This window comes from Trachymyrmex cornetzi, unplaced genomic scaffold (genome assembly GCF_001594075.2).
Source record: "Trachymyrmex cornetzi isolate Tcor2-1 unplaced genomic scaffold, Tcor1.1 scaffold607, whole genome shotgun sequence".
NCBI classification, from domain to species: Eukaryota; Metazoa; Arthropoda; class Insecta; order Hymenoptera; family Formicidae; genus Trachymyrmex; species Trachymyrmex cornetzi.
The window spans coordinates 261,308-279,903 of record NW_017299923.1 but is presented as its reverse complement, the minus strand read 5'-3'; the positions used below and the strand labels follow the sequence as shown (position 1 = coordinate 279,903).

At 31.8% G+C, this 18,596-nt stretch overlaps 2 protein-coding genes across 3 annotated transcripts in view; both read right to left on the bottom strand.

Moving 5' to 3' along the window:
• LOC108766529 (uncharacterized) overlaps positions 1–9,072 on the bottom strand; it is a 27,803-nt gene extending 18,731 nt beyond the window's left edge. Inside the window, exons 1-4 of the mRNA XM_018515868.1 lie at positions 9,069–9,072; positions 8,769–8,944; positions 6,675–6,794; positions 4,738–4,959 (exon numbers count right to left, since the gene is read on the bottom strand). Of these exons, the coding sequence (XP_018371370.1) occupies positions 4,738–4,959; positions 6,675–6,794; positions 8,769–8,944; positions 9,069–9,072 (522 nt within the window). The remainder of the gene's footprint in view (positions 1–4,737; positions 4,960–6,674; positions 6,795–8,768; positions 8,945–9,068) is intronic.
• Positions 9,073–14,904: 5,832 nt separating this feature from the next.
• Xxylt (Xyloside xylosyltransferase) overlaps positions 14,905–18,596 on the bottom strand; it is a 4,255-nt gene continuing 563 nt past the window's right edge. The window contains exons 2-4 of one of the 2 annotated variants that reach the window (XM_018516000.1): positions 18,046–18,492; positions 17,236–17,709; positions 14,905–15,230 (exon numbers count right to left, since the gene is read on the bottom strand). In XM_018516000.1, coding sequence (XP_018371502.1) covers positions 15,024–15,230; positions 17,236–17,709; positions 18,046–18,465 — 1,101 coding nt within the window. In that variant the 5' untranslated portion in view covers positions 18,466–18,492 and the 3' untranslated portion in view covers positions 14,905–15,023. The remainder of the gene's footprint in view (positions 15,231–17,235; positions 17,710–18,045; positions 18,493–18,596) is intronic. The other variant, XM_018515999.1, reaches the window with a different exon arrangement.

Below are 18,596 nucleotides of genomic sequence, written 5' to 3'. Positions count from 1 at the left end.
CCCTCTCTCTCACCCCCTCTCTTTCTTATTTTCTTTATTCATTTTTCGTTGTCTCTTAAGATATCGAAGGTCTTTGTTTTATAAGTAATTAAATCGAATGAGACACATTTGCAACTTCATAGCCGTATTACGCTCTATGACAAACAAAAGAATGCAATTTAGAAATTTCTATAAATTACTTTTTATATTTGACTGTACCTACATTTCTGTACATATATTACTTCGTGCTGTGACTCTATTATTATCGATATTTTATTCTATAACTCTTATTGTAAGAATTTATTTTAAAAGTATTTTTTAATACAATATTTTATAAAAAGCAATCGATTTTTCGTGACCTTTTATTTTTCTTTATTAAATATTATAGTACTTAATTATAAATATAATTCAACGCAAAAAGGACATATTATAAATTAAAATTCTTTTAACGCGCGCGCATAATATTCGATTAAAGTTAATTGAAGAAGAAAAATTTTGTTTATGTATTTATATTATTTAGACCTTATTTGCCAAAAATCTTTCAATCCTTTTTTATATTCTTTTATTATATTATTATTAAAGAATCTTCAATAGTAATCTGAAAAATGTACCTATTATCTGCAACATTCTGTATTTGTTATTTCTATTCAGACACCATTAAAATTTATGTACCAACATATTCAAATGAATTACAACTAAATTATCATATCAATAAAGAGTACCCACGAAGAAAACTTTTCTTCAGCTGCTGTTTTTAAAGTATGACGCCGATAAAAAAAAGTAGATTTTGCAACTTATATATTCGCGTGGGCGAAATGGGATCCATTCTGAATCAATTCACTGTAAATATATTCCCTCATCGTATTCTCTTTCTCTTTCTCTCGAGGTAACTTTTTCGAGGTTGACTCGTAGCCACGCCCGACACTCTCCCCAGACCACGCCCGCGAACAGAGAGAAACACACACATAAACGCACACATGTGTAGACTCAACACGATGGTTCTCTGTAGAGCTCAAGGGCTAATAATTTACGTCACAAGCACACCCCACCATAAAGAGTCAGCTACAGGCACCAGCGGGCGTATATTCACAGCGATGACATAAACGCTATCCAGTTGCAGTTACTGTTAATTACCGATCATCTTTTATAATTTATTACCACACCCGTCGGCGCGTATATATATTCGCTGAGACTGGAAAATTCGCTTGATGACTGACTGGTCTGACAATTATGTAACGCACCACCGAATAATTTGCTGAAATCACTTAATTGTCGAACTCATCATCGTCTGATAAACCGACGAACAATGATGATACGCAGTGATTGCTTCAATCATTCGTTGACTGAACAAAATTACATAAGAGGAAACTGATTCTCCAAAATATTTTTTTAGTACAAACTTAGAAAAATATAAAACATTGAGTTGAACAACAATTTTATGAATGAAAAATAAGACAATTCTTTTTTTACATATAATTAGTTTCCGACAATTAGATTTATTATACATACTAAATTAAAATAACCCCGCAAAATAACAATGTAAGGTTCAAGAAAAAGTGATAAATAACATGCATTGAGAATTGTTCTAACCAATAAAATTTGTTTTTTTCTTAAAAAAAAATGAAGACAAGAAAATCGATAATATACTTTCAGTTTAATTTTAATTTTAAAAAACTACAAAAAATTAATTATTATTGGGCCCAAAATTTTTATTTAGAATTCCGTAATAAAAACAAAAAATTTAGCTGCTCATCTTTACTTTTGCAAAAGTTACGAATGATTACATAATTAAACTAGGAATAACTCCCAATATGCAGTATAAATATAACTGTTGTAAATATAATTGAATTATAAGATGAGAAGTAAGGAGTCTTAAATAAATAAATTTAAATAAATTTTAAACTTGGCAGAAATGCGCTATTTTACGTACGAGAAAAAGCTGTAAAGTATGCGACACGTAGCGGCGAAAATCAAAACTGATCGGAATGTTTGAACATTGCAAATGAATTTCCGTCATAGAAAGCATACCATCCAATTTTGCAGTTTAAAATTTATTAAAATTTGTTTATTTAAGACTCCTTATTTCTCATCTTATAATTCTTTCTGATATAGAAAATCACTTTTCTAAAAAACTTTTAAAAACCTTCTTTTGAACAATTTTTGGAAATATGTAGCAAATATGATTATTTAAAGGTTATGCGTTTGACGGGTTTTCTCCGTGTACAGATTCATTCTTGAAATGTCAATGTTTCGTAAACCTTGCAGTCCACTTCATCAGGGCGAGGCCTGATACTGAGCTGTTCCTCCAGGCCGTTTGTTTAAAGTCATGTATACACCTAGCGAACGAACACCGAACGCGAATGTTCGGATATTAGTGTTTATATTTGTGAGCAGTTTATTCTTTTTCTCGATTGTACGGAATACTGGTATTCGACCAGATTCGATGTTCGTTCCATGTAGCAATTAAACTTGTGCGACTTTTATGTAACAAACAACAATACAAATTTTTACGTTTGCTGTTCGTTCGGTGTTCGTTCGCTAGGTGAATACACGGCTTTATATTACGCTGCTTGTTGGAGTAGTGGGGAGGAGTGATGGTGGAATTAGTCGGTCTTCAATAACCGGGAGAATGGTCTTCCATATTTTATTTATGTTGTAGTCATTATCTCTGTTTAGATTGTTAGGGTGTTTTTGTATCTGTATGGCTTCTCTGTACTTTCTTGGAAAATATGATGTAATGCTGGCTATTGTGGTCGTTTTGTTAAACAGTATTTGATAAACAAAAACTCCAAAAAACAGGGCGAATGAGAGTCAACGTGATAATTAATACGCAATCTTAATTCTTCAATCCAAAAATAGAATCTTTATTCCAAAAATAGTACGTTTCAGTTCACTTTGTCCGTAAGAAGATTACATTATTACAGTATTTGATGTCCTGTTTCGATGTTGTGTTCTGATAATGCCGACTGCGTGACGTGTTTTAGCCTGACATCACGTTGGTATTCTTTGATCCGTAGGTTGACCATTCTCCCGGTTTCTCATGTATACTTGCCCGCAGGAACAAGGCATTTTGTATACTCCTGTGGAGCTGAGTGGAGGTCTTTGATCTTTAGGATTTCTTAAAATTTGTTCTATCTTTTTGGGTAGTTTGAAGATAGTTCGGAAATTGTGTTTGTTTAAGTCGTAGGAAATTGACCAATCACAGTCAAATATAAGGAGAATAATCGGCTCTAACTGGTCAATTTTCTAAACTAAAAACGACTGTCCTCCCTCTCCCTTTCCCCCTCCCCCTCCCCCCTCTCTGTCCAACTAAAATCTATGCCAGTCTCCTAATGTAATGTCTCTAGTCTTTGGTAGAGACCCTCTAATCAGAGTTACGACACGAGGAACCATAGAGACTCTAGTTAGAGATTCTAGTTAGGGACTCTCTCTCTTCAGAATCTCTTTTAAAATCACACGAAAGAGAGGGAAATACGTTAAGTCTCTTTCTAATCTTGATCTCATAAGTCGTGAGATACGCAGTGACATCTTTCTAATCTTGAAAATTATTACATGCGATTTATTAGATTATTAAATATTATTAAATATAACTAGATTAAATATAACTAGATTATATTAAATATAATTACAAAATAGTTAAATGCGTTTGCGCTTGGATGCCGAATTTGCAGTCTTGCATTTCCGCGGCTCATTACCAAGTTAAAGTGCAAGGATCGGGTGTAGTAGAAATCTTGCATTTCCGCGAGCTTGCTGCTACATCGAAGTGCAAGGTTTAATTGTGGTAGCTTTTCGGTCTACAACCGGTCTCTATCAAAGACTAGAGACACTATATATATACATTTTATTACATGATTGCATGTATTCACATAGAATAAATTCTAGAGATGCATCGGATATCCGGAAAGTATCCAGTATTATCCGGCACTTTTTTACTATCTGACCAGAGATAGCCGGATATTATTAATATCTAGGAGTATATCCGGTTAAAATTGTTGATTTTTTCTTATACAAATGTTCTAGAAATAAATATGCATATTCATAATGATATAATATCTTATACATTGTTGCAAAATTACAATCTTTTTCTCTATAGATTTTTTTGAAGATACTTTCTCGGAATCCGGTCGGATATCCGAAAATATCGGATATCCGACTCGATAAAATTGCCTTCTCGGATATCCGATCGAATAGGTACCAGATATCCGAAGTTACATCCAGATATCCGATATCCGGTATCCGGTAATTTTACGATCCGGTGCATCCGTAATAGATTTCTTTATTTAATTGATAAAAATTAAAGTATTCGCAAAACGAGTAACAGGCTCCGAGGAATAAATCAAACAAAGTAAAATAAAGCCAACCACAACAGTGAACCACGAGATCTTCGTGTGTTTTAAAACACACTAAAATTACCTTTTTTACAAAAAAGTAAAAGAAAGGCGCTAAATATATGCGCTTATATGTGTGCACCTTGAAGAAAAAAATGATTTTTTATCCCAAACCTATTCCAAACCTATTTTCCAAACTATTAAAGTAATAATAATTTTGTTCAAAAATATGTGAAATCTTTAAATTGCGCTATTTATAAAGAAAATACATTTCATTAAAACACTAATGTTGTATAACTACTTTTAAAGAATGAAATTAAAGTGGTCTTTAATAAATAGAAAAATTTTTTATTTAAAAAAATTTGGCACCGCTAGCAAACTTGGCTTGGTATAGCGTTATTTAAAATATTAAAAGTTAACAATTTCATACCTTTTCCTCATTATTAGATAATGTATCATATGATACTTCCTTCTGTTGCCTAATTTCTATCTGAGTTTTCTGCATCTTTTGTCTTATATTATTAACTGATACTTCTTCGGCCGCGATCATGTGTTCAATTTTCTTAATGAGACTCTCCCTTTTTTTATTAATTTCAAATATTTTAATTTCTATGTCTCTATTGACGAATTTTATTGTTTCATTTGCTTTAGTCTGTAATCAAAGAATTAATTAACTGTTTCGTATGTAAGTATACATATGGGACATTCCATGTGAAAGTGAACCACCTATTTTCAAAAACGTTCTGGATTTTGATGAAATTTACTGATATTGATGGGTTTGAGAATGCAGTCTGTTGTGCAAAGTTTTAGACTTTTAATCCAACTAGTTTAGTAACTGCAAAAGGAAGAAATTTTGTGATTTTTTTGTCATTATTCATATACCTTTCCAGATTTTTTTTTAATTGAAAGTGGAATTAATAAAAGGAAGTTAGTGCTGTTTTCTACAGAAAAAAATCTGCTTTTTCAAGTAGTGATGTCCTATGTTGAGTAACTCTTCATTATCATTGCTGTTCAAGTGTTTGAAATCTTTAAATTCGCGCCATAATCAGGTGCCAGTACCAATTTTTATTTTTAATAGCTCTAAATATAGTACTACATGGCGACTTTCATCGTACGAAGCCGCATTCTGAGAATTTTGGAGATATAATTTCGAAAAGACAGCGATACAAGACAAAGTTTGTATCCGACTACTCGGTTTTCGCTTGATTTCATGCCTCTGCTGACAGTTCAATATTATTAATATTTGAGGAGATTATATGGAAACAAAATAATACGCTGGTATTTATTAACTTATGATTAGTCAGGAAATGACAATGACGAAGTTGAGAAGATGACATCCTTAGACTATTTCCAAGACGTGTTAAGGCTATCCACAAGATATCATAAGGCTGTCTGCAGGACATCCCGAGATTGTCTTAGGAAGTCCTGAAGATGACGACGTGAGACCGTCCCAGGATGACCTGAGGATGTCCTGAAACTGTCCTAAAAGTCTTAAAGATGACGTCCTTAGGCTATCCCCAAGAAGTCTTAAGGTTATCCTCAAGATGTCATAAGGCTGTCTCCAGGACGTCCTAAAACTATCCTAGAAAGTTTTGAAAATGACGTTTTGAGGCTGTTCCCAGGATAACTTAAGGATGCCCTCAGGCTGTTCTAAAAGTGTCCTGAGGAAAGATGATGTTCTGAGGACGTCTTCAGGACGTTTCTCGGATATATAAATGTCCTCAAAATGTCTCAAGATGTCCTGATACATAGTCAGGATGATCCTGAGGACGTCATGTGCTGTCTGGGGTATTATATTTAGAACTATTAAGAACATAAATCGATACTGGCCCCTGATTATATTGCGACCCCTGATTATATTCTTTAAAGATTTCAAATACTTGAACAGGAATGATAATGAAGAGTTACTCAAAATAGGATATCACCACGTGAAAGAACAAACTTGTCTGTAGGAAACTGCACTAACTTTATTTTATTAATTCCACTTTTCATCAAAAAAAATCTAGAAAGAAATGTGTACAACCACACATCGCAAAATTCTTTTTTTCTTTCTTTTACTGTTACTAAACTATCTGGACTAAGAGTCTAAGACTTTGCACAACAGATTGCATCCTCAAACCCATCAATATCAATAAGTTTCGTCAAAATTCGGAACGTTTTTGAAAATGGGTGGTTCACTTTTACATGGAATGTTCCATAAACAGATATATTTTTTGAGCCTACATTATCTTCTGCTTAATTTTAAACGCAACGTTTTGCGTTTCTAGGCTTAAAAAACGTTTAACTTTTTTCAGATATTTATAGTTTAAATATTTAAAAAATATTTTTTAATCTAAAAAGGTTAATTAATTAATCAATTACAACTACCTGAAAGTTGCTTATTTTATATTCAAATCTTTTTGCTGTTGTCTTGAGATCTCCATTTATATTAACTAGTTCATCTTTCAATTCGTTGACATGATTTGACCAGCAGTCATCACAGAATCTCTGTAATGTTAAGATTCAAAATGTTTAAGCTAAGTAAGATATGTTAAGATTCAACGGTAGTGTCTCGGCGCTAAGACACTGCCATGCTCCTATACGCGAGCAGAGTTGAGCCAAATCGAGATTATCGGATCTCAATAACAACTGTCCCGATCAAGTTTTAGGTACACTTAATCGACAACTTATACTCATTGTATTATACGTGCTTTTATTTTTTCCAGAGACACGGTAGTGTTTCGGCGCTAAGGAAACGCGTAGCGTTTTAGCACGAGACATTGCCAGGTAACTTTACGCGGAGCGATGAGTTTTCCGAGATCACGATTATAATATCTCAATGACGACTATGCCGATCAAATTCTATGCATGGTTAATCGATAGCATGTACCCGAATTGTGTAATGAAAGAGTGCATTTATTTTTTTTCTATTTACCCTACGAGTGGGAGGTATCGCAACTAGTTCCAAATTTTGTTCAAATTTTAAGAAACATTATTATTGTCTGCCTGGCTCATGGATTACGTCTCGAACTTCAATCGACAGATGGCAACCTCAACCTTTTTAGTTTACTCTTTGTTGTGTGTTCGTGACACTGGTGTTAATCAATAAAAATTTATTATTGTATAAGTTAATTTTTGATAATTATTTGGTTATTCTTTACATAGCTAATTTGGCGTTTGGATAAAGAAGAACGAGCTAAAATATCCCGGAATCACCATTTTGGAATTTGCGTTACTTATGTAATTTAGATTTATATTTTATATTGATAAGGACCCAAATTGAAGGGTTGAAACGTTTATATTTGATTCATTTTGTTACATTCACACGAGAATAAAGTGTTTTCTGTGCATCCGAACAGCAGATGTAGGCTCTGATGGGCTTTTTTAGTTTTTACTGATAGATTCTTTCGAGCCTCATTTTATATATTTGTGTTTCCAAATTATCTCACTGTCGGCTGTATCCTATAGGCAATTATTTTCTTTACGAAAGAACCAAGAAACAAATATGACAGGTTTTACGAAAACGCGTGAATTTTTCCAATAAATTTTTCTATTCTTGGGAAAAATACCGAAAAGATCCGCGGAAAAGTTGGAAAAATTCTGTTTTTTTGTGATTCTTTAAAACTATAACGTCAGTTGATCCGGAGCTAGTTGATAATCAAACATAATCAGTCCAGATAATAAATAAAAACAAGAACAGAGTACGTGTAACTTTGACTCCCCTTTCTCTCCCCCATTCACATAGGCACATACGTACGGATTAAATCTGACTACTAACAATAAGTAATCTCTACGTGGTACACCTTACGTAATGTTAATGTTAGCAGTACAGTAACTGTCAAGTCTCTTATAACTCGAAAAGTGCTTATTGAAAAAATATTTTATTATAGTGTTTTGAAAACTCCTTGACTTCAACTACAAGAATATCTAATAGAAAATATTGGTTTCTATAAAAAAAATTCATGTTGACTTGATCTTGATAATGCTCCATATATAAAATCTGTTATTTCCACCTTCTTTTTTCCAAGGAAGCCTGCAACTTTTAAATACCACTTTTTCCCGTATCTCTTTTAGCTTCTGAGATATCCGCCTGGGGCAATTAAAATTCCCTACCCCGTATATGTATGGATCCCTCGGGCCCAAGCCCGAGGAATGAATATTAGGTTAACAGCATAATTCCGGAAAGAATCCATTGTTACCGAAACCTCTTTAGAATGCTTCACGCAAGAATTAAAGTTGTAAATTTATGTGTAAATACATATATGTATTTATACATGAACTTACAACTTTTTACACAAAGCGAGATTCAATCCAAAGCTTATGTTTCTAGTTTTTTATAGTAAAATTTTTCCTCAAGGGGACGGTGTAACATACTACATCTACGAATAGTGTTTATAACGCAAAGCGAGTTTCTACATGGATTTACAATTTTCCTGAAACGAAAAGTTTAACCCGCATCTTTAAATAAACTTATATACTTACGCGTTTACAGTGTTTACATTTGTTGACATTCTTACAAGTTTCACTACAAGTACGGCAACTCTTATCATATAGTATTGGTGATAAAGGCACAAAGCTTAATGCACTTTTCGATTCTTTCCTATTTGCTTTTGTAGTCACTGCTGCTACATTGCAAACAGGGCAAATAGGACTGCTGTCTGAAATATAAATAATAATAGTTATCATAATTCTACCTGTGGTTTGTACAGAGTATTTAGCGTAACGGTCCATACGATTTTTCAGATACTTGCGACAGTTAAAAAAAAGTTGAAATGTGAATACTCATCTGGTTTATACAGGCTACAATATGTGATAAAAAAAAATTTTTAAATATTTTGATTCATAAAAACATCAAAGTCAAAAATTTTCAAGTAATAACATACAATGTTTTTTCCGTAATATAGTAGAGGTCTTCAAGACGCGAATTTAAATCACTACCGAAATATCAATTTTATTGATGTTTTATTGATTTTATTGATACTTAATATCAAATTTGTAACATTATTTGTAACAGTAGTACTTACGACCTCTGACTATACACAGAACATATGTACATACATGTACTTATTTAATAAAATATGCAATGAAATCAATAAAACATCAATAAAAGTGACATTTCGACAGTGATTTGAATTTGTCTTGAAGACTCTTACAATATTATAGAAAAAATTGTATAATGACATTTAAAAAATTTAAGACTTTGATTTCCTTATAAAAAATAAATATTTTTTAATTTCTTTATCACATGTTGTACCCGATATAAAACAGATGAATACCCACTCATCAATTTCTTTTTTAATTATCGGAAGTGTTTGAAAAATTATGTGGACCGTTACACTATATCCTGTATACATATATGAGGTATTTTTTTTTTATACAAATCCTAATATGGAGAGTAACATTTTTAATTTACTACAAACTTCGCAAACGTTAAAATCAAAATTGTTCCTAATAAAAGAGAAAGTAAAATAATAAGGAATGTGTGGTGAACGCATATTTTAGCCAGCGTAAAATAAAATATATAGTGAAAAATGGCTCAAATAATATAAATAAAATTGTGTCGAGAAGGGCTACGAGCCAAAAGAAATGATGTAATGTAAATAATATAGTGTATTAGACAAAGATATAGCTACAAACGATGTTTCGACCTTGATCAGGTCATTCTCAATGTTAAACAAAACAAAATATAATTATTGAATTAAATTATAAACGGCTTAATTAAAATAAAAATTAAAATTGTAGACGGCTTAAAAATAATGAATAAAAATACAGACTATAATTTATACCATAAATTATATAAAAATTTATACCATAAAATAATTATAAAAAATAGTATTTCAGATATAATATACCTCTTTTGCGTGATATTATAAGACGATTTTTGAAACATTGCAGACAGAAAGTATGCCGACATTTCATTATCATAGGTAAATTTATCTTGCCCTCGCATATCAAACATTGCGATACATCGACGGATTCAAATGAAATTGTCCTGAAACAAATTAATAAAAACAAATTACGATTAATAACAATTGATAATTGTTCAAATAATCCCAAATATCTTAATAAATGCAAGCAATCATAGATTATAATCTAGATATATCTAGATTCGACCTCTGTTGTTTTATGACTCATATAATGTATCAGATGCCACTTGTCATCGTTAGGACTTTTTTGCAATAATATTGCCCCGAAACCATCTTTACACGCGTCAATATGCAATTCGGTTTCACTTTTGGGGGGGGGGGGAGGGGTCGCGACTTAAATCTAACTTCAATTGTTGAAAGGACTCTTTCTCTTTAGAGGTAAACTGGAATGAATTTTCTTTCCTGGGCATATCACTAAGAGGCTTTGCCTTAATCGCGTAAGATTCGATCAATTTTCGGAAATAACCGAAGAGTCAAAGAAAACTTTGAACGTCTTTTAATGAGATTGGCTCTAGGAAAATCAAAACAGCCTTTACTTTATCGGGGGACGGATAGATTTTTTCGTTCTCTATTGTGTATCCAAGGTATTCTATTTTTGGTTAAAGCAGCTGATATTTACTTTTATTGATATCTAAATCGTAGTCACTTGCTATTTGAAGAACTCCACGTAAGCGTCTTATACCCTCTTCTACACTAGCTGCAATTACTATCAAGTCGTCTAAATATAGCAATACGATCTCTTCGTTAACAAGAGGACGAAAGATCTGATTTATACACCTTTGGAAGACAGGAGGCGAATTGCACAAACTAAAAGGCACTTTTGAAAAGTGATACTGCCCCTGATGTGTAATAAAAGCAGTATACTTACGGCTTTGTTTCTCTACGTCGACATGAAAAAATCCAACCTTAAGATCTATCGTACTGAATATGCGAGTTTCTGCTAATCGATCTATTTGATCCTCTATTATCGGAAGCGGTCAGCGGATATTTATCTTTGACCATTAATCTATTTAGTTTCCTGTAATCGATACATAATCGAGGAGAACCATCTTTTTTCTTAACAATCACTACGGGACTCGCATATTCGGACGAACAAGGTTCAACAATTCCCTCACTTATCCAATCATTCACCTGTTTCTCGACAATACCTTTCTCTTTTAACGCTAAACGCCGTGGACTCTAATAGATAGGCGCTTCGTCCTTCAGTGTAATTCTTAATTCGATACCGAAGTTAAGCGTATTGAAATTTAATTTACTACAAACTTAAATTTCATTAATATGTACATTAATAGTTATTTCAGTTACGATTAATTAAATGTCATTTATAAAAGTATATTAAATTTCATTACACTTAATTTTTCAGTTACTGTAAACTTAAATTTCATTAACATGTGCGTTAATAGTCCTTTCAGTTACAGAGAAATTAAACTTCATTCACCAATGTACATTAAAAGTTAATGAAATTTAAGAACATTTCTAACAGTGTAGTTACCAGTAACATTTAAATTTATTTTTATTATTTTAACATTGAGAAGAACCGATAGCGGTCGAAACGTTTGTACGTTTTTATATTGCTTACAATAATATTGTTAATCATTTATTATCTTGAGTTGGTTCTTAGCCTTATAATATATTGTATTGTATATTTATTCGTACCTGCGAATGTTTTGTTTTTTTGATGAATTTATGGATCCCATCGATCCCTTGCCAACGGAAGCAGACCTTCTTAAGATTCTTGACATTTGATATATCTTCAGTCTAGTTAAGCTTAGCGCGTGATGTTTCCTAGGCTCGAGTTCAACGAGTGGCAGGTGTCGGTTAACCATTGTTTCCTTTATCGTTTGGAAATTATAAAATAATTACAAGGATTGTATTGAAAAAAAGATAAACAATAGCTTTCTTTTTCTATTTCTTTTTCTATTATAAATATAATTAATAAAATATAAATACAGTATCTGTTTGATACAGTAGATGTTAATTACATGAATGTATCACTTTTAAATACATATATATATGTATCGAGTTTTATCTCCTATTCTTGTTTTAGAATCAATATATATGTATATATGCTCAATAATATTAACATGGAGTCTTTAAACATACAATTTGATCAAATTAACGTTTTACAAGTAGATATCTATAAACAATTTATTTATTAGAAGATTGTTAATTTTGTGTACATTTTAAATAATTTGATTTTAACGAGAAGAGAGAGAGAGAGAGAGAGAGAATCATCGATTATTAATTAATATATTATCAATTGACTGCACGTTATAATCTTATTCAATATGTGTTAGTTTTGTAAAAGTTTTATTTTAAAAACTTTATATTATATAAATCTTTACAAGGTATACAATTAATATTTAAAAAGGTTTACTTATTAAACAATACATAAATGTTGTTAAAAATGTGTACTCTTATATTGCAAAAATAATTCATTTCACTCATTTACAAATAATACTTGTATTTTACACTTTTACATAAAAATAATTAGCAATTTATGATAAACTATTGCCTCAAGTTACACTCGATTTGAAATATAGAATATTACTTAGAATATTTCATCAAATAGAAGTAGAATTCCATCTCACCGTGCATTATAACGAAAACTGATAAAAAATTATTCGAATGATATATTTTATCTCATCGGAGCAATCAATAGCAGTTATGATTCATTTATTATGATAAGATAAACCTTAAAAGTCCGTATTTCGTTTCTGTAGTAAAATTCGAGGAATCAAATTAAAGACATTTATTTCGCTATGCAATTGCGAAATAAAATTTATAAAATTGCGGTATATTCATAAAACTTACAAATATTATTTATTTGTATAGATACTAAAATAAAAAATGCATTTTTTCATTTCTTCAGTATTTAAGGGGATGCTAAACCGATTACCCAACTCAATCAAAGTCGATAGTACAGACTTTTTTAATTCCAAATTCGATAATAGTGGTGACATCTTTGATTTAGTTTTTACATTATATTATATAATATATATCATTCTGTCTTACTCAAACGCATACATCTGTTCTTATCTAACATATGCCAGCACCATCTATCGCAAGACCGCGCAACTACTGCTACACGGAATTTCGGTTCTGTTGACAGTCCCAGTCTTCGTATGCACGTATTTTCTATTCGGTGGAAATATTTCTTTTCTCGACTTTCAATCTTAGTTCTACAAACTCGGTATCGTTCGTTTCAATAATGTGACCTCAGCTGCACGCTTATTTTCAAGATATGAACTCTAAAACTCTTATATCAAGTAAATATATATCTGAGGTGACAGATGTACGAGCCAAAAGTAAGTGAATTTTTAACGAATCTTAAACTTTTTTTCGATTTTCTCAGGAAATCCAGTGCAGCTGAGGCTCTGTTTGTGCGTACTTTAATTTAAGCAATAATACTTTTGCAATCCGTACATCCAATACAGAGATTTTTCACCGAATGGAAATGTGGTAAAACAGGAGGCTTTAGCATCGCCTTAATAAGAATTTAAGTGAAGCGCTTATTATGATCTAGTTAAAGGGATTCTAAATTTTACCGATTAAATCCATAATTTACCTCCTCCTATTTTACCGATTAAATCACATAATTTTTGGAGGTGATCCCGATTGATAACGGCTCGATTGGACACTACCAATCACAGCGACCGGTGCTTAGGAGCATTGTAGTCTCAAGCGCTGTGAGTGGCTCGTGTCCAACTGGGTGCCACCCCTTTTTTCCTCTTTCACCAATTCGAAAATCCTTTTCCAGGATTAAAGTATACGCATTAATACGTGTGTGGGAAGTGGAATCTATGCCGAGAACGATAAAAAATTTCAAAATTGATATATTTTTTTACCATTTCTTAATGTAAAATGGTGTCTCAGCTGTCAAGTCGTGTCAACATTTGTTTGATATAAAAGTTTTGCAAACTGTACGTACAAAATAGTAGCTCCCAGACACGTAGTTTACACGAACAAACAACGTCGATTTCTTAGAACTAAACTCAGACGCTTTATCGCGACGAATTTGTTATACGAAAATTGACATAGGTGCATGAAATATTGATGTAGTAGTATACATATATGCGATGCGCGGCGCGCAGCGCGACCTCTCATGACTTCGTCGGAGTTCGAGCTTGGTTTTAGGTTATCGAAAAATTCATAATTTATGAAATATCATTTGATATTTCATATCAAAATTTGTTAGAATAAATTAGACATAAAATAAATAAACCGTAAATTATTAATTTTTCGATATTCCTACTTTAATATTTTCATATGCAAAACAATGAAAGAATTCATATTATGTGACAAAATTATTTACATTTAACGAGTGATCTTCATGTTATCGAACCTGGTTTATTTTCATCGAAAAATTTTTTTATATTATCTACAACTTCGAAGAAAATTGACAGGATTGACAGGTTGAAATGGAACACCTTATAACATGACAAAAAATATATACCTACATGTAACAAAAATATATGTATAAATATACATATAATAAATGCAACCCTCTGAGTTATTAAACACTAAACATAGTCCTCCCAAAAAAAACAGTAAACAAAACGAGAGAAAGAAAGAGCAGAGAAAGAAGAGACATTTTCATTTTTTTTTATCATTATTTATAATGACAAAATGATGAAACCAGAATTTTCTGAATTTATTATATACCGTAAAAAGAAATTGTCATGTTATTTTAGCTAAAATTCCTTAATATTTTCATTTTGTTATTCCTATCTCGTAACACCATTTTCTTCAGTCAAAAAATAGGATATCTTTTATATATCCAATATTTACTATGTCAAAAAGTAATGCATTACTTATCAGGTATAGGAGTATTACAATTTCCATGCCACAATTTGATTTCCGAATGGCATTCTGAATAATTAGCAAATATATCTGTGTAACCACGATCACGCCACCACGTACAAAGTTGCCTATTCCAACCACAATCTATCATGTGAATCAGTTCTGGTCTTTCCATGCCTAGAAGCGTATAGAAATCTTGATCGCCTAAATGACCCTATAACAAAAGAGATAAGATATTAGTTTTGTTACATTGATTGATATGATCAATATGAGCAACAACATATTAAGTATATCCTATAATCTACTTTTAATTTTTAACTTATAATTTTATACAAGGTGTCTCAAAAATAGGATAGGTGCCGCATTGGGGGCGTAGAAGGGGTCAAGGGAAACAAAAAAGTCCATTTATACCATCAAGTTATATCATTTTGAGAAGTTCACTGTAGTTTTCGAATTAAAAAAGGAAACATATAAACCAATGTGCGGTGAAGCCGCGCCGCGCGAATTCGTAGTACGGCCCATGGTGCCTCACTCGACAGCGGCGGCGCGCAGCAAGGGGAAGGATAGCGCTTCGCCGCCTGGCATGGCGGTCCTATGTGTTTCGTCACATCGCGCTTACACTATCCAAGAATGTTATTTTAGTTGAAGTTTTCATTACACATTTCTTATCGTTATAAATCACGTTGTTTAGCACGATTAAATACATTTTAACACAATTAGGTTAAGCTGTGTAATTAATTAGAGCATTACGCAAAGCGTATGCTGATCGTCGCGATACCCCTTTCCGCTTGCTTTATTAAATGATGTTTCTATTTAATTACGCTTCGAGATACACTTCGTCGAGCTATCGCGTTGTTTTATGCTATATTTTGCCGGAATGTTATTTTTTGACGTGTTAATGTGTGTATACTTGAAATTACAATTTGTTTTTTGCTGTTTATAAGTTTAATCGTACAAACACACACACGCGCGCGCACATACACGCACATTATACATATATATATTTTTCTTTAAGTGTTTTTCTCTAAATTTAATTTTGTAATGAAAAATTGAGATACGTTTTTTTAAATATTAAGTATCAAATACTGTTAAGTAATGAGTAAAATCGTTTTAAGTTACACTCAACTCCATTTCTATAAAAATTTAACTTGGGTTTTAACTTAATTGCAAACATAATTATACAAAGAATTTAGAAGTTATAATAAGTAAAATAACCCTCTATGACTTTTATGTTAAGAAAAAAATCGACTCAAAATTATCTACGCAATTAAAATATACTTTATAAAACGTCCCTATATATTACACATGCTGTTATATAATTAAAAAATACATAATATAGTTTTTGTTTCATAACAATAGGTCTACATACCTTTATATACACACACATTCTATAGTCTTTGTTTACCCTAATAGCAAAATGCTAGCAGTTTGTGAACAAACTGGCACCAAACTTGATCAGATTCTTAGTATAAAAAATAAAAACCATAACCATATGTGTTTGCATTTGGCTATTGATCTGTCAATAGATCCTGCTGACATGTTATGCCAGCAGATTAATGGCAAAAAACAAACAGAATTTGCACACATCGGGAATCTAATGACAAACTAGCAGCGGAAACCAAACAGGAACTGCAAAATCTTGTTGTTTCTGTCATTAATCTGCTGGTAAAACAGCAGCCTTTGTCCTATTTCTGACAGCAGTTCGCTGTCAGATAGTGCAAACTGTATGTAGAATTTGTTAATTTTCTGCAATCAAAAATTGATAGCATGCTGTGTTCAAAGTCTGTCTTCGCAAGCTTTGCTATCTAGATTATCACAATCATATTTTTTTTTCTCTGGATCATATCTTAATCAGATATGATCTAGAGAATCTATATCATGTTTTAACCCGGTATGAGATAGGTGGTAAAGTACCTAAAAGTACCTAAATCTAAAAGTACTTCATAAGACACGACGGAACTACCACTAAATAAAAACTACAAATAAAATATTCAGAATTATGATAATAAGAAAATTATGTTTATTAAAATTTTAATCAAATCAGTAATAATTTTAAACGTTAAAGAGATCAATGTGTCGGGTGTGACATACCTGACCTAGCTCACGCCGGGTTAACATACAACGTATGATATTTCAAATGTTTATTTAATTTACATTTTACAAATTATACTATTTTACGTTTATAGTTTTTAGTAGGTTGTGACATTGTCCAATCTTACCTTGAAGTGATATTTCTTCGTCATATCATCCACACTGTCTTTATTGATAATCTCATTATATACACGTGACTTCCGTAATCTTTCCAAATTAAAGAGCACCATCCCACTATTATAACCAGGATATCCGCCTTTATGTCGGGGTTCTCCAAACATTGTCATTGGATGTTTATTACGATATAAATACAAAACATGTCGGTAAACTGGCGTGAGCTCTGGAGCCAAACCAAACAAAGCTTCTTTTCCAAACTTGTTAAATTCTTCGAACAAGTCCTTTACATCTCTACGAAATTTGGTATCTGCATCAAACATTATGGCAAGTTTCTGATGATTGGGTGCAATTCTGTGCAAACCGAGCGAAATAAAGAACAATGCATCAGAGTAATATGTTCCTGGTTTGCTACTAAAATGTGGCGACATAACTGATACAATATCCTCCAATTTTGCAGCTAATTTGTGTACATTGTAATAAAATACCTGAGAATAAATAAAGGTTTCAATATTTTAAGTATAAATTCCAAATAAATAAAAAGGAAGAACAAAGTGAAGGCAGTTATAAATAGTTTCTCTCAAATAAATTGTAATAACTTTATGTATACAATATTCTAAGACATAATGTCAATAAATAAATAAGTATATATGTATATAGTTAAAATTTTTTATATAACACAATATAACACACATATTTCCTTAATACTTTTTTGTATTCAGAATAATAAAAACAGTTTAATAGCAATGCTATATATGTAAGAGAACACATTTACTTTGATATTTTGATTCATTAAAAATAAGATACAACATACAAGGACATACTTTCATAAATTTTCCAGTGCTGATCATAACATTTTTTATAACATTTTCAGCTATGTTTTGACTGTTATCGTCGCTTATCACATGAAAAGTAATGTTTATGGAAGCAAATCTGAGCAAAGATTCTGTGAACGCTTGAAATTTCCGTCTCATGGGCGAATTTGAGGCAACTTTGGTAAAAATACACCATATGTTATAATAATTTGTCTGATTTCGTGGCAAAATGCGCGTTGTTGAAGACAAATAATTAACAGAATAAACAGTCACTGCTGAAGGAGCCGTAAGGTTTGCCAGGCTCGCATTTTTTGTTTGCAGATTGAATACAATCCAGCGTCCTCCATCAGACGTCTGATAACAATATAGGGCTACCAAGAGTAACGCGAGGATCGTCAACCTCAGCAGCACCTTGAGTAACAAGGGCATTTAATATATATCCTTTATTTTCATAACCTAAAAAAACAAACAAGTTTTTTCAACAAGATAAAAATACATTGTAAAAATAAAAATAGAATATCTTGGTCATGCGAGAGAGAGAGAGAGAGAGAGAGAGAGAG